A 16,306-nucleotide genomic window follows, 5' to 3' on the forward strand; every position below is an offset into this window, starting at 1 on the left:
AAAAAAAAAAAATGACAATTTTTAAGAAATAAATTTTTTTTCAAAATAATGCTTAAATTATTTACAATTTGAACAACGTTTCAAATCTTGAGTCGTTAAATACCCGCAAACTTTTTTAATAATCAAATCCGGAATTTTCTCCCTCAAAATAACATAAATAAAATCATAAGACTTTTCCAAATAAAATTTCCTCACAAAAGTTTTCTTAATCCTATTAAAAAGAATCCCTCCATAAATCTTAAAATTATTCCTCAGATATTTTTCATTAGTACAACAAACATTGCGCATGTTAACCAAAATGAAGCTCATCTCGTGAACATTTTTCCCCAGAAAATCATAAAGCGTATGCGAGGTATTATAAAACTTAATTTCCTTCATCTTTTTGATTTCCTCTTGGCAGTTAGCCAAGTAAACTTGATAATTAATTTTTTCTTCTACAGCTTTTAAATTTTTCTTCGAGACATGCAAATTAGCCCCCAGTAGCTTCAAAATATGTTGTTCAAGAACAACCCTAAGCCCAAATTTATCATCACAGTCAACATTATCAATCGGTAGCTTCCCAAAACTATCCTGGTAATTAATATCAGCACCCGCTTCAAGTAATTTTTCAATTATTTTTCTCTGAGAATATTTAACCGCGTAATGCAAAAGAGATTCGTGTTTAATTTTTGTCCTAGCATTAACATCAATTTCTTCATTATTAAAAAACAATTTTAATTCTTCTTCATATTTAAATTCAATTGCATAATGAATTACCGTCAAGCTATCATCAGCAAAAGCGTTATTATCAATAATTAAATTCATATTCGCGCCATTTTTAAGGAGTAATTTAACAACATTAATTTCGTCCATCATAACAGCGAGTTGCAGTGCTGAAAAATTGCCTTTTAATAAATTATATTTTTCTACTGGACCAATAATATTTACATTAGCACCTCGGCTTATTAAAAATTCAATTAATTTGCTCTTTTTTTGAGTAATAGCCCAAAGCAAGGGTGCTGTGCAACACCCTAGAGGATTTAAATCAGCTCCAGCATTTATTAACAACTCTACAATTTTAAAATTATCTATTTCAATAGCTCTGCACAAAACAGAGTACCCATCTTTGCAATCATGAACCCTAGCTCCATTTTCCAGCAATAATTTAATTATTTCCGTGAGTTCTCTTTTTACTGCAGTCTCTAGAGCAGTTCTGTTCCTTGAAATTCCATTTACATCTGCACCAAGTTCGATTAGGTGTTGTACCATGTTATAATTATTCGTAGCAATTGCCATGTGTAAAGGCTTGCCCAATTTATTCTCCGGGTTCAAATCTGCTCCGGCGTTGATCAATAATTCTACTAGCTCAAAGCTTTTTTTTCTGACCGCTTTTGTGAGCACTGGAGTCACATGCTGGACATTTACGCTAGCGTTATGACGTAGGAGTAATTTTACCATTTCGGTGTTTTTTTTTTCTACTGCGATGTGCAATGGGGTGCAATTTTGAAACGCACCCTCGGTACACCGCATTAGATTCACGTCTGCACCTAAATTTATTAGTTTTTCGGCGAGTTTGAAGTTGTTGGAGTTTATCGCGGAGTGCAAAGCTAGCTCGCCGGATTCTGTGGCGAAGTTTACGCTCACGCCTTCGGCGAAGAGTTGGTCTACTAATTTGAGGGACTGCTCGACTGACTTGGGGTCAGTTATAGAAGTTGTTGGGGGAAATCGCATTAGATTTTTAGTTTTTCGGTTGATCGTTCGCCAATTTTGATTTATTGTTACTGCCATTGCTAGATCTTTTTCTGGAGACATTTTCGGGAGTGAAAATCTGAAAATAAATTTATGATAATTTAGCTGTCACTTGATAATTATTTTCTGGGTATAGTTTATTATGAAAAAATTAAATAGTGTTAATCTATATTATTAATATATTAGGCTGTACTTGAAAATTCTCTTTCTCTAGACATAATTAAGAAATGACCTTGTATCTTGAGAACTATTGACATTTTTGAAGATATAAGCTCATCCTGATGTTACACTCATCGAGACCTTTCATTTGAGCCCCCACATCAATTTTTCATATATTTATATATATTACATATACGTATATATGAAAAATATATCAAAAATGCATGTGAGTACTCAAATGAAAGCTCCTGATGAGTGTAACATCGGGGTGAGTTTATATCTTTAAAAATGTCAATAATTAAGAAATGATCTTGTATCTTGTGACCTATTGACATTTTTAAAGATATAAGCTCATCCTGATGTTACACTCATCGAGACCTTTCATTTGAGCCCCCACATCAATTTTTCATATATTTATATATATTAAATATATGTATATATGAAAAATGTATCAAAAATGCATGTGGGTACTCAAATGAAAGCTCCTGATGAGTGTAACATCGGGGTGAGTTTATATCTTTAAAAATGTCAATAATTAAGAAATGATCTTGTATCTTGTGACCTATTGACATTTTGAAAGATATAAGCTCATCTCGATGTTACAATCTTCGAGACCTTTCATTTGAGTACCCACATCAATTTTTCATATATTTATATATATTACATATATGTATATATGAAAAATATATCAAAAATGCATGTGAGTACTCAAATGAAAGCTCCTGATGAGTGTAACATCGGGGTGAGTTTATATCTTTAAAAATGTCAATATTTAAGAAATGATCTTGTATCTTGTGACCTATTGACATTTTGAAAGATATAAGCTCATCTCGATGTTACAATCTTCGAGACCTTTCATTTGAGTACCCACATCAATTTTTCATATATTTATATATATTACATATATGTATATATGAAAAATATATCAAAAATGCATGTGAGTACTCAAATGAAAGCTCCTGATGAGTGTAACATCGGGGTGAGTTTATATCTTTAAAAATGTCAATAATTAAGAAATGATCTTGTATCTTGTGACCTATTGACATTTTTAAAGATATAAGCTCATCTCGATGTTACAATCTTCGAGACCTTTCATTTGAGTACCCACATCAATTTTTCATATATTTATATATATTACATATATGTATATATGAAAAATATATCAAAAATGCATGTGAGTACTCAAATGAAAGCTCCTGATGAGCGTAACATCGGGATGAGCTTATATCTTTAAAAATGTCAATAATTGAAAAATGACCTAGTATTTTGTGAACTATTGACATTTTTTAAGATATAAGCTCACCCTGACATTGCACTCATCGAGACCTTTCATTTGAGTACCCACATCAATTTTTCATATATATATATATATATATATATATATATATATATATATATATATATATATATATGCATATATATAGCAGCTGCTCATATATATATATATATGCTATATATATATATATATATATATATATATATATATATATGCTATATATATATATATATATATATATATATATATATATATATATAAATAAATATATATATGTGTATACGTGAAAAATATAGAAAAATGTATGTGGGTACTCAAAGCTCTTGATGAGTGTAACATTGGGATGAGCTTATATTTTTAAAATCATCAATAATTAAAAAAGTACAGCGCAATTTAACAAAAGTCATTATCTAATAAAGCAAAATTTTATTTATTCATAGTTTGAATTCCAATGTCATATTAATTTATAATACTCAAATTAGCCGTTTTTTACTTTTTTTTTTTCATTGATTAAATCAAAATTAAAAAATATCTTTTAAAAATTGCGTTTAAAATTTTTTTTAAGTTTACATTTTAACTAATAAAAAAAAAATGTCAGCTGTGTACTAAGTTTTAGACTTGTTTATCTTTTTGGTTAAAAAATAAACTCAAATTTTAGTTTCATTTGATTATACTTACCTAAGAAATAAATCTTTCAAGTAATCATGTAAATAAAATTTTTCTTTGATATTTCTTCAATGAATTTACATAAAAAATAACATCAACAATCTACAATCACGTGTAACTATCATTACTGAGTTTTGATAAAAATTGACAATGTCCAAAATTCAACTTCACTTTCTAAATAGTAAGTAAAACCTTCACAAAAAAAAAATACTTTTCTTCACCTTCTAATTATTAAATTAAAATTTTCAAAATAATTTTTTTAAATCTCAACTTTTTAAAAACAAATATCAAAAATAAAAATAATTATATACACTCACATAATTTAAGGTTAAGAATATTTCTGACTAAAAATTTTTAAACACTTCAGAAATTGAAAAATTGTTTTTGCTCATTGCAGATAAAACAGAGTTTTGTCGCTTAATTTTTTAAAAATAAATATTAAGATAGTTATTGATAAAAAAAAAAATTAATAAAATTATCAGGTAAAAAATAATGATACTATTTTACGAATTAAATTAACACTACTAATTAAAAAAATAAAATCTCATATTTTTCTTTTCAAATTATTTTGTTTCTCGAAAATATATTGCCACATGTTACAATGTACTTAATAAAATAAAAAAAACTTATAATGACTGAATAATTATGTCGTCACAAAATTATAAAGATAATACTTATAATAACAGAATATTATTTATACATATAACTATTTTCACAATATTTTAAATACGACTGGCTAATTTTATATTTTAACTTTTAATTACACGCTATCGACACTTAACATATTAACGTCATTAGCTATTGCTAAATTTATTATCATCAATATTAATAATAATAATAATTATTATTATTCCAATACTGTCGTAGTCTATACAATCACTAACTGATTTTATTTATTAATTTTATTATTATTATTATTATTATTTAAATTAATCAATTCTATAAGTTTTTCGTTATCAGATCGAACTATTTTTACATATTGAACAATTTCCATAGGCGTTCGTCTTATTTTACAATATATATCATTAATAATATTTCAAAACTATTTATTATGATATATTTAGATTTTTATTAAAAAAAAAATATATAATAGTAATAGTAATAACTAATAAAAATACTTGAGGAACAAATAATTGAATTAAATAATATAATTTGTTCCTAATTACAATTACAATTAGCATTAATTAATTAAATAAAAAAATGGAGAGTATTTATTAAAATAATTTCTTTTTTAATTCACGAGCGCTTTAAAGTAATTCTTATTACTTAATCTTACACAGAAAGAACAAGATTAAGAACAAGACACTGGATATTGTCCCAGATTATATTGAGTGAAAAAAAATTTTAGATAGTAGCTAGTATAATCCAGATTATAATGAGTATAATCCAGATGGTAATCGGAAAAAATAGACCTGGAAAAAATTTTAAAGTTATGAAAAATTCATATTATTTTATTAAAATTATTATAAAATAAAAATTATAATAATAATTGTATCACACCCACAATTTTCCTGGAAACAAGCACCTCCAGAATGATCACTCCATTTTTTGTTACAAAAAAAATCTATATTATGATTATTATTATTATTATTCTAATTTTTATTTTATAATAATTTTAAAGAAATAATATGAATTTTTTATAATTTAAAAATTTTTTACGGGTCTATTTTTTCTGGGTCAATTTTTTCCGGGATTCAATCCCCAGATATCACGCAGTATAATCTGGATTACAATGAGTATAATCCAGATGGTAATCGAAAAAAAATAGAACGAAAAAATTTTAAAGTTATGAAAAATTCATATTATTTCATTAAAATTATTATAAAATAAAAATTATAATAATAATAATAATAGTTGTATCACATCCACAATTTTCCAAAATAACAAGCACCCCCAAAATGATCACTCTATTTTTTGTTACAAAAAAAAATATATATTATGATTATGATTATTATAATAATAATTTTTATCTTATAATAATTTTAACGAAATAATATGAATTTTTTTTAACTTTAAAATTTTTTACGGGTCTTTTTTTCATTACAAAAAAAAAATATATTATAATAATTATGGTTATTGTTATTCTAATTTTTATTTTATAATAATTTTAACAAATAATATGAATTTTTTATATCTTTAAAATTTTTTACGGGTCTATTTTTCCGGGATTCAATCCAGATATCACGCAGTATAATCTAGATTACCATGAGTATAATCCAGATATCACGCAGTATAATCTAGATTTTTTTAGCTATTATTTAAAAATTTTTTTTCACCACAGATATCACTGATTATAATCTAGGATTATATCCAGTATCATCTTATTCTTTCCGTGTAATTAATTAACAAGTGTCTAATTTATTTCAAGTCTAATTCAACTTCAGGACTCTCGAGAGAAAAAGGTTTAAGATTTTCAACAATTGGCGTTTCGTCGGGATCTATTTTTATGCGAATTTTATTTGTCTCAAGAACATGAGGAAGAGTGCGTTGTAGATCCTCTTCGTAAGAGGCCGGTGATAGTGGTGAATAAGGTACGTAAATCCGAACAATATCCGGACTGGGATGATGGGGAGTCGCACGAGGCGTAGGAAGTCCTCCACTATTAGAACTGCCGACGGATAAATTGCTCTGAGTATCAAGACTATTATCCAGGGCTTGAGATCTTGTTGCTGAGCTAAAGACCGACAGGTCTGCCGTTGAAGTAACCGATGTATCGGCTAGAGAACGTCTCGATCCGCTAGGTGATCCACCGTCATCCAGGCTTGGATCGAACGAGAATTTACTTCCTGCAAGTACATCGTCTTCATTGGCACAGGATAAATTTTTAGTATATTAATTATTTAAACACGTTATCTATAGACGTGTCGTCTGATTTTCCGAAATACCACCAAGGTCGCTGCTACTAGGTGGGTCTCCTGGTATTGGGCTGCCTCGTGGGTCCTCTAGGCTCGCCATCTCTCTACGTTGAGCCACTGAATCCCGCAAAACTGTTTGGGCTTCACTGAATTCTTCAGCTCGTATTCCAACCTGAATAATTATTTATTTATTTCTTTATTTATTATTATTGTGGATTAGTTGAAGTTCTTTAATAATTTTTTTTTATTATTGTATTGAAATAATTATACAATAAATCATTAAATAAATACTGAGATTTTTTGATTCAAATAAAAAATTTCTTAATTAAAAAAAAAAGTGCTGTAAAATTCGGAAAAATTTCTTTTTCAAAAAGAATAGAATTTTTTCTAGTTTTTTAAACTACCCTCAAATTTTTTATGTGATAATTATTCACTGAGATATTAATGTTCAGGTACACTGAGAAAATAAATTAAAATAAAAAAGCAATGTTGTAATCTATATTATTAAGAGAATAAGAAAAATTTTGTGGCTAGTGCCACAAAAATGCACTCTCTTTAGATACATAATTAAGAAATGACCTTTTATCTTGTGAAATATTGACATTTTTAAAGATATAAGCTCATTTCTATGTTACATTCGTCAAGACCTTTCATTTAAGTACCCACATCAATTTTTCATATATTTTATATATTTATATATATATATATATATGTAGATATGAAAAATATATCAAAAATGGATGTGGGTACTCAAATGAAAGCTCTTGATGAGTGTAATATCGGGATGAGCTTATATCTTTAAAAATGTCAATAATTAAGAAATGACCTTGTATCTTAAGAACTATTGACATTTTTAAAGATATAAGCTCATCCTGACATTATATTCATCGAGACCTTTCATTTGAGTACCCACATCAATTTTTCATATATTTATATATATTACGTATATGTATATATGAAAAATATATCAAAAATGCATGTGGGTATTCAAATGAAAGCTCTTGATGAGTGTAACATCAGGATGAGCTTATATCTTTAAAAATGTCAATAATTAAGAAATGACCTTGTATCTTAAGAACTATTGACATTTTTAAAGATATAAGCTCATTCCGATGTTACACTCATCGATACCTTTCATTTGAGTACCCACATCAATTTTTTGTGTATTTTATATATATTTATATATATTATATATATGTATATATGAAAAATAAATCAAAAATGCACGTGGGTATTCAAATGAAAGCTCTTGATGAGTGTGACATCAGGATGAGCTTATATCTTTAAAAACGTCAATATTTAAAAAAGTACAGTGCAATTTAACAAAAGTCATCATTTAATATAGCAAAGATTTACTTATTTATAGTTGACTAAGTTGCTAGAAAAAAATTAATTTTTTAAAAATTTTATTTCTTAGCTAAAAAAAAGTTTTTTAAAATTTGGAAAAAACTAATTCTTAATAAAAATTTGCAAGTTGTCTATCTAAAATTATTTTTTTTTTCAAAAAAAAAAAAAAAAAAAATTTGTTTAATACGAAAGTAACTTTGAAAAAAATTATTTCTCCAGCTAAAAAATAAAATTTTTCATCAAGTTAATTTCTTGTCTATTTTTAAATAAATTTTTTCTCTCAGTGTATTTTGTAACACCTCCAATAAATCATTAATTAAATATCGGATTTCTTAAAAAAAAAAAAAAAAAAAAAAAAAAAAAAAAAATTTTAATTAAAAAAAACCGTGCTTTAATAATCAAAGACTTACTTTACTAGTAAAAGTAGGTTCTTTAAAAGTTCCAGGTGGAAATCGTGGTAATTCATGTGGCATTGGCGCTCCAGGATAATCTAATTTACTACGTTTCAGTTCTTCCATATTACGTTCAACTGAAGTGATAACAGTGTCATCGTCAAAGCGAAAGTCTTTTTCCAATTTAACTTGTAAATAGTTACAGAACTCATCGAGACTGTCTAACGGCATTAGATACCGTTTGTGAAGCTTCATTACCGTGTACGCCATCGCTGGTAGTATGCGATCCCCGTCTAACAGGAATATATCCCAAATACGAAGACCAAGACTAACCGGTGTCTAATCAGAGAACACAAAATTAATTACAACAATCTTATGATAACATACTTACATATAAATTAAATTATAATTAAAAAAAAACTTACGCGTTCTTGAAATACAACAAAAAACCACTTAAACGCATAAAGCATCGAGTCACATTCGCATTTGTCTAATTTGCGTTTTAATTTCGGAAGAAATTTATTCATTATTTTATCATGGTGCTCAATAAATCGGTTTAATTTTGGAAACCCCTCAATATAAAGTCCTGAAACGTTTTTTTGTTAATTAAAAATATTAATTAGCGTTAAAAATAAAATTTATTAATTAAAGTATATTGCGATGGTCATTAAATGGCACTTAGTTAATTATATCACAAAAAATGATAAAGCGGTTAATTATTATTATTATTATTTAAGTAATTAAAATTTCCAAACCATGCATGCTGTACTTCTTATCTGCGAGTAGGATAGACAATCCCCAAAAGGCATCTTCTTCATTCATGTATAATAATAATAGTCCAGCTAAAACTGACATTCCTTGACAGTATCCTACTTCCATGTTGTACATACTGTAAGCTGCTAGTACGTAAAACATTGATCTTTGTTTAATGCTATATCTCTCTCTGAAAATATAAATTTAGTTAATTAATAAGCTGAGTATTTACAAGGTAAAAAATTGTTGGTGAGAAAATTTTAAACATCAATAATGTTTATATTAAAATTAGCAGTCTTGATCATTTTTTAATAAACAAATTTGTTTTAAAAATTACTTTAAAAAAATTGCATTGTCAAAAAAATTATTGAATGCCTGCTAAATGAATCTATATTACTAAGAGAATAAGAAAAATTTTTTCTCCAGAATATTCATATAATAAAATCAGTTTTTTTAGTGAAATTTAGTGTCATTGCTAAGGTCTTGACTTGAATTTATGCCTTTTCAAGGTTTTATATCATTCTCACCGATAGTCAATTTATAATAAGTATTTAGGCTGCATTCGAAAATGCTCTATCTCTAGATACTTAATAAAGAAATGACCCATTATCTTATGAAATATGTACATTTTTAAGGATATAAGCTCATCCCGAAGTTACACTAATCGAAACCTTTCGTTTGAGTACCCACATCAATTTTTCATATATTTATATATATATATATATATGTATATAAGAAAAATATATCAAAAATGCATGTGGGTACTCAAATGAAAGGTCTTGATGAGAATAACATCGGGATGAGCTTATATCTTTAAAAATGTCAATAATTAAGAAATGGCCTTGTATCTTCTGAACTATTGACATTTTTAAAGATATAAGCTCATTCCGAAGTTACACTCATCGAGACCTTTCATTTGAGTACCCACATCAATTTTTCATATATTTTATATATATTTATATATATTATATATATGTATATATGAAAAATATATCAAAATGCATGTGGGTACTCAAATGAAAGCTCTTGATGAGTGTAACATCGGGATGAGCTTATATCTTTAAAAATGTCAATAATTAAGAAATTACCTTGTATCTTGTGAACTATTGACATTTTTAAAGATATAAGCTCATACTGATGTTACGCTCATCAAGACCTTTCATTTGAGTACCCACATCAATTTTTCATATATTTTATATATTTATATATATTAATATATGAAAAATATATCAAAATGCATGTAGGTACTCAAATGAAAGCTCTTGATTATAACATCGGTATGAGCTTATATCTTTAAGAACATCAATATTCAAGAAAGTACAGTGCAATTTAACAAAAGTGATCATTCAATAAAGCAAAATTTTAATTATTTATAGTTCACAAATTACGGCAGTCACATAGTGACTGCAAGGTTGCTAGTTTTCATAAATTTTTGTATAAATTTTAGCTATAAATTATTGATGAAATAAAAATTTTACATTTAGACTGAGAAAAAAAATTCATTAAAAAAAAATTTACATTGTTGGGACAAGAATTTAATTTGTTTAAAATTATTAACTGAAGAAACAAAAATTTTTCTTACAGTAATTTTCTTGTTAGAAAAAAAAATTTTGTAGATAGACAATTTGCAAATTTTCATCGAAAATTATATTTTTCCAAATCTAGAAAACATTTTTTCAATAAAAAAAATTACGGTGAGAAAAATTGATATTTTTTCAGCAAAGAAATAAAATTAAAAAAAAATTAATTTCTTATTAAATTGCTCAAACTGAATTTTTTATCTTAGTGCAAAGTACATCACAAAATAACGACAGAAGACTGATAAAAACCTGTAGTCAATATGATCACGGTATTGTCGAGCAACATCAGCATCAATTTGTCGAATTTCAGTGGACCACTGTCTGGCAAGCTGCAGCATCTCCTCATATTTTCCAGCCTGTTCCTGTTTCAGTGTCTGAATACCAAGTAATAGTGACCAAACTTGTCCTCTGAAACGATCCGGTATCCCTTTGTAAACCCTTCTTCTTAATTTTTCTTTGGTAACCGGACTTTCCCAATGTTTTGTCATTTTCTCCCACTTTTTTACTCGCTCCATTTCAACCTGATGCATTTTAATCTCGTTGGTCTCCAATTTACGTGGCAATCTTTTATCACTGTAATTTTAATACCCAAGATTAGTATTTTAATTGACTCATTTAAAATTAGTCAGCTTTAATTTTTAATAATTTTTAATTCTCATTTCTTTTTTCACATTAAAAAAAAAAGACATTAAAGTTAGCAGTCACTAGAGAATTTTTTAACAAACAAATTTGTTAAAAAAAATTATTTTAAAAAAATTGCATTTTTTATTTTTTTTTAAATTTCTACATGTCAATTTTTTTTTTCTAATTTTCTTGCCATAATTTATTTAAAAAAAAAGTTGTTAAATATTTGCTAAATTTATTTATGACATTAAAGTTAGCAATTATTTGATAATTTTTTTATTTTATTTAACAAAAAAATTATTTTAAAAAAATTGCATTTTTAGTTTCTTACAATTTTTAAATGTCAATTTTTATAATCATTTTTTTTTATCATAATTTATTTATAATAATAAAGTTAGCCGATATTTTTGATTTTTTTATTCTGCTTAATTTATTAAATTATAACTAAAAAATATTTAAAAAAAACCACTTATTTTTTGAAATTTTTAACAAATAAAAAAATTTTTTAAAATTTTTTGTAACAATTCTTTAATATAAAAAATCATAAAATTTTTGAGATGTTGGTTAACTTTATTTTCATAAAAAAAAAAATGAAATAAATTTTAGTTTCAAAAAATTATTTATAGAAAATTGCATTTTTAGTTTCTTAAAATTTCTAAATGTCAATTTTTATAATCATTTTTTTTTTATCATAATTTATTTATAATAATAAAGTTAGCCGATATTTTTGATTTTTTTATTTTGCTTAATTTATTAAATTATAACTAAAAAATATTTTTAAAAAATTGCACTTATTTTTTGAAATTTTTAACAAATAAAAAAATTTTTTTTAATTTTTTTGTAACAATTCTTTAATATAAAAAATCATAAAATTTTTGAGATGTCGGTTAACTTTATTTTCATAAAAAAAAATGAAATAAATTTTAGTTTCAAAAAATTATTTATAGAAAATTGCATTTTTAGTTTCTTAAAATTTCTAAATGTCAATTTTTATAATCATTTTTTTTTATCATAATTTATTTATAATAATAAAGTTAGCCGATATTTTTGATTTTTTTATTTTGCTTAATTTATTAAATTATAACTAAAAAATATTTTTAAAAAACTGCACTTATTTTTTGAAATTTTTAACAAATAAAAAAATTTTTTTTAATTTTTTTGTAACAATTCTTTAATATAAAAAATCATAAAATTTTTGAGATGTCGGTTAACTTTATTTTCATAAAAAAAAAAAAAAAAAAAAATGAAATAAAACAAATTTAATTGTAGGACGTAATTGAATACTCACTGGATGAAACCATATCTATCTGTTGTATGATAAACTTCATACCCAGGATCTTCCCACGAATTAATCTGAGCACCATTCTCTCTACCACGATCGTAACAGCTGAATATTCTGTCCCGCTCAGCAGCGGATCGTTTTAATAGCTCTTCCTCATTCATCCCACAGTAATATTCACCAACGGTATCAGCACAAACATACCGGATTATTTACATATATATTACTAATAATAAATAAATACAAGTACCTAAACAACTATTTATTTAAATAATAAATAACTATTCATTAATTAAACTCGATGAGATTTTTATTGTCTTGCAGCTGGACTATTAATCACGACACCTGTTAACAAACAAACCATTATTTATAATTTATAATATTATAAATAAACAAATTTATCATTAAATTATCCTCAGTAAAGGTTAAAAGGTTATGATTGTTAAAAAATAAATTAAATCACGTACTTATGTCACTAGCATCCTTATTTCATATTTATTTTTATTCATTATTTATTAATCACTTTTATTGTTGGTTTATCTTCATGCGCTTGAGGATTGTGAATTGTGATAAAAAATATTTTTTCCGCTTATAATTATATCAGTTGTAGCAACAAACTTAAATACAATTGAGGCCTTGGTCTTGCTCTTGCCAACTAAAACTCTTTTCTAACTTTCTTCACTTAATATTTATGCTGCTGTGTAGTTTGTAGTAGGTACCGAGTACGAGTACTGTAAACTCAACTGTAGATTGTACATGGCTTTTTTTATTTATTATCAAGAATATTAAGAATCAAGTGTGTCTGCTTCTGATTATGTTTAATGGGTGTATATATATGTGTAGTTTATTTCGATGGTAAGGTAGAGCAGACTCAATCAAGACACTGAAGTTAGCTGACATTAAAAAAAAAATGAAAATTAAGTTAGCCGACATTTAAAAATTTTTAGAATTTTTTTTTATTGAAAAAATTATTAGAAAAAAATTTTTAAAAAATGTCACTTGTAAAAAACTTGAAAAACTGTAAGTGAAATTTTTTTTTAATATTTTTTTGTTTTAATTTAATTATTAAAAAAAAATCAAATAATTAAAAACGTCGGCAAACTTTAGTATCATTTATTTTTTGGAACAAATGTGTTTGTTAAAAAAAAGTTATAAAATTTGTCAAGTGACTGCAAACTTTAATGTCATAACTAAAAAATTTAAAAAAATTTTCACTTGTAAAACATTTTAAAAATTGTAAGTGCAATATTTTAAAAATATTTTTTTGGTCTAATTTAATTATTAAAAAAAAAATCAAAAAATTTAAATCGCCGGCTAACTTTATTATTATGAAAAAAAATTATTATGAAAATGAAGTTAGTATGATACTAAAGTTAGCCGACGTTTCTAATTTTTTGATTTTTTTTAAATTATTAAATTAGAATTAAAAAATATTTTTTAAAAATTGCACTTAGTTTTTCAAGTTTTTTTACAAATGAAAATTATTTTATAATAGTTTTTTTAATGAAAAAAAATCTTAAAAATTTTTAAGTGTCGGCTAACTTAATTTTCATATTTTTTAGTTATAATTTAATAAATTAAGATAAATAAAAAAATCAAAAATTTCGGCTTACTTTATTATTATAAAAATTCCACATGTGAAAATTTAAAATAATTATTGGTGAAATTTTTTTGGATGCATTTTTTTATTGTATCCCTGATAGCCAGCCATCCAATCATAAAAGTTATAACGTTAAATTGCAATCCAACTTTTATTCGCTCAGTGCGAAGCCATGGTGGGGGAAAAACTTATTTACCGTCAGCGCCATGAGTGGCTATATCCGATACTAAGGGGGGATATTTTTATGTTTCGAGTTAGCTAAATATACAAGCGAATTATTATTTAAAATTTATTTAAAAAGAAATACATAAAATGAGTCACAAAAGTTGTTGTGTTGTAAGTTGTAAGAATACAAGTAGAAAATGTGCTTGTCATTTTTATAAATTTCCAACAGCAAGTTGGAAAATAAATCAAAGGAAAAAATAAAATTAAAAATGATAAATTTAATCAATAAAAAAGTTTTCCCAGCTTTATTATTGAATTTTAATATGTAAATTTTAGTTAGCAAACATAATCTATTTTTTTGTACTCAAAAACAATCAGCACTTTTAATTTGTAAAATTTTGAAACAATGAAAGATTTTGATAATTTCGTTGAATCAAAATTTATTTATAAAAAAAAAATAATTAAATGTTTATTCACGTTTATTCAAGTTTTATTATAATTTTAATTTTTTAAAAAATTTTTTTCTATTTTCTTTTTATTTGATTTTAATCTGACGTTAACCAATCTTTATGTATGCTAACTTCTATGCTACTTTTTATGATATTAAAGTTAGCTGTCACTTGACCATTTTTTAATTTTATTTAGCAAAAAAATTTTTTTCCGAAAATTTTTTGTTAAAAATTGCATTTTTAATTTATTAAATTTTCTAAATATCCAATTTTTTTTCTCAATTTTTTATCCAGTAATTTATTTATTAGAAAAATTTTTAAAATTATTAAATATCTGCTAAATTAATTTTCATCTACTTTTTCGGTATTAACTATAGTTACATTTTATTTTTTAGTGCACAAGAACACTTTACGGTAACAAATATTTATTATAATACTCCCTTTAATTAATAAAGCATTCTTTTATTTATTATTTAATATTATTATTACTAACAGCCATTCAATACATAATAAAATATATTACAATAGCCCCTTGTAGTTCAAACGTACCGTGGCGCTGAAGTTGTGCACAGAGCGAATACGCGTATGCCCAGTGGGTATTTTTCGAAGAGTTTTTTTAGATTCCCTGATAGCCACAGTTTCAGACCAACCAAGTTGGTGTCAGATAGTTGCCACCAACTTAGCGACAACTTGCGGTCAACTTCCGAATTTGTAACTGTTGGCGCCAAGTTGGCTACAAGTTTCTGAGAAAAAGAGACCAATCTACTGCCGCAATATGTCGCCAAATTTCTTGAGAAACTTATCGTCAACTTGGTGTGAAAAGTTTCAGAGCAACTTTTGCCGACAACTTGGTGAACAAGTTGACACCAACCGAGTTACTTTCCAAGAGTTGCCGCCAAGTTGGTGACAAGTTGCGGCAGTAGATTGACAGAAAGTTGCGGCCAACTTGGCTATCAGGGTTGGTGCACTGGTGTTCCGAGGTATAATCTAGGTATCCTGTATGTCAGCTGATGGTACAACAGAAAAAAATTCAAATTTAAAAAATTTAAGCTGAGTAAACAAAAATATAATAAACTAATTAAAATACTCATTAAAAGCTCACTTTGAACTTTAAACTGTTTCATTGGGAGATTTGCGCTAATTTTACAATTCACAAAGTTTACAATCGGCTAATTTTATAAGTTTCTGCAATAAGAATTGGCTAAATTCACGTAACCACAGATTTTTGCTTTCCGCTATTTTATAAATGACTGAATTTATATTTGGTGAAATTTCCATTTCGCTAATTTCATTAATATCATTTTTTATTTACGACTAATTTTATAAATGACATTATCAACTAATTTTCAAATTTATAGCTTATAAAATTTTCGAGTTTACAAATGGCTATTTTCTATTTTTTTATTATATGCCAAAGAAGTATAACTTCTAAC

General features: G+C 25.6%; 2 protein-coding genes across 3 annotated transcripts; both read right to left on the minus strand.

Annotated features, from left to right (window-relative positions):
* On the minus strand, positions 1-4,038 carry LOC123267564 (putative ankyrin repeat protein RF_0381). Its single transcript, XM_044732263.1, has 2 exons — positions 3,842-4,038; positions 1-1,807 (listed from the first exon to the last, which is right to left on the minus strand). Exon 2 carries the CDS (start codon positions 1,789-1,791, stop codon positions 58-60), a length of 1,734 nt encoding a protein of 577 aa, XP_044588198.1. The 5' UTR covers positions 1,792-1,807; positions 3,842-4,038; the 3' UTR covers positions 1-57.
* A 2,123-nt stretch (positions 4,039-6,161) lies between these two features.
* Positions 6,162-13,490, minus strand: LOC123267562 (USP6 N-terminal-like protein). 2 transcript variants are annotated; one of them, XM_044732260.1, is made up of 8 exons: positions 13,127-13,490; positions 12,669-13,004; positions 11,006-11,329; positions 9,179-9,366; positions 8,849-9,009; positions 8,442-8,762; positions 6,715-6,856; positions 6,162-6,630 (listed from the first exon to the last, which is right to left on the minus strand). In XM_044732260.1, exons 2-8 carry the CDS (start codon positions 12,821-12,823, stop codon positions 6,188-6,190), a joined length of 1,734 nt encoding a protein of 577 aa, XP_044588195.1. In that variant the 5' UTR covers positions 12,824-13,004; positions 13,127-13,490; the 3' UTR covers positions 6,162-6,187. The 2 variants fall into 2 exon arrangements, with proteins under 2 accessions (XP_044588195.1, XP_044588197.1); XM_044732262.1 differs by having other exon boundaries at positions 6,162-6,615; positions 13,127-13,489.
* Between the last annotated feature and the right edge of the window lie 2,816 nt (positions 13,491-16,306).

The sequence above is a fragment of the Cotesia glomerata genome, linkage group LG6 (assembly GCF_020080835.1).
Source record: "Cotesia glomerata isolate CgM1 linkage group LG6, MPM_Cglom_v2.3, whole genome shotgun sequence".
Lineage (NCBI taxonomy): Eukaryota > Metazoa > Arthropoda > Insecta > Hymenoptera > Braconidae > Cotesia > Cotesia glomerata.

Excerpts from the sequence above, each read along its gene's own strand:
- LOC123267564 (XM_044732263.1), bottom strand. The coding sequence starts at position 1,791 with ATGTCTCCAGAAAAAGATCTAGCAATGGCAGTAACAATAAATCAAAAT.
- LOC123267562 (XM_044732260.1), bottom strand. The coding sequence starts at position 12,823 with ATGAATGAGGAAGAGCTATTAAAACGATCCGCTGCTGAGCGGGACAGA. Across the intron at positions 9,010-9,178 it reads TAAGAAGTACAGCATGCATG|GACTTTATATTGAGGGGTTT; the intron begins GTTTGGAAATTT and ends AAAACGTTTCAG. Across the intron at positions 6,631-6,714 it reads TAGTAGCAGCGACCTTGGTG|ACGATGTACTTGCAGGAAGT; the intron begins GTATTTCGGAAA and ends GTGCCAATGAAG.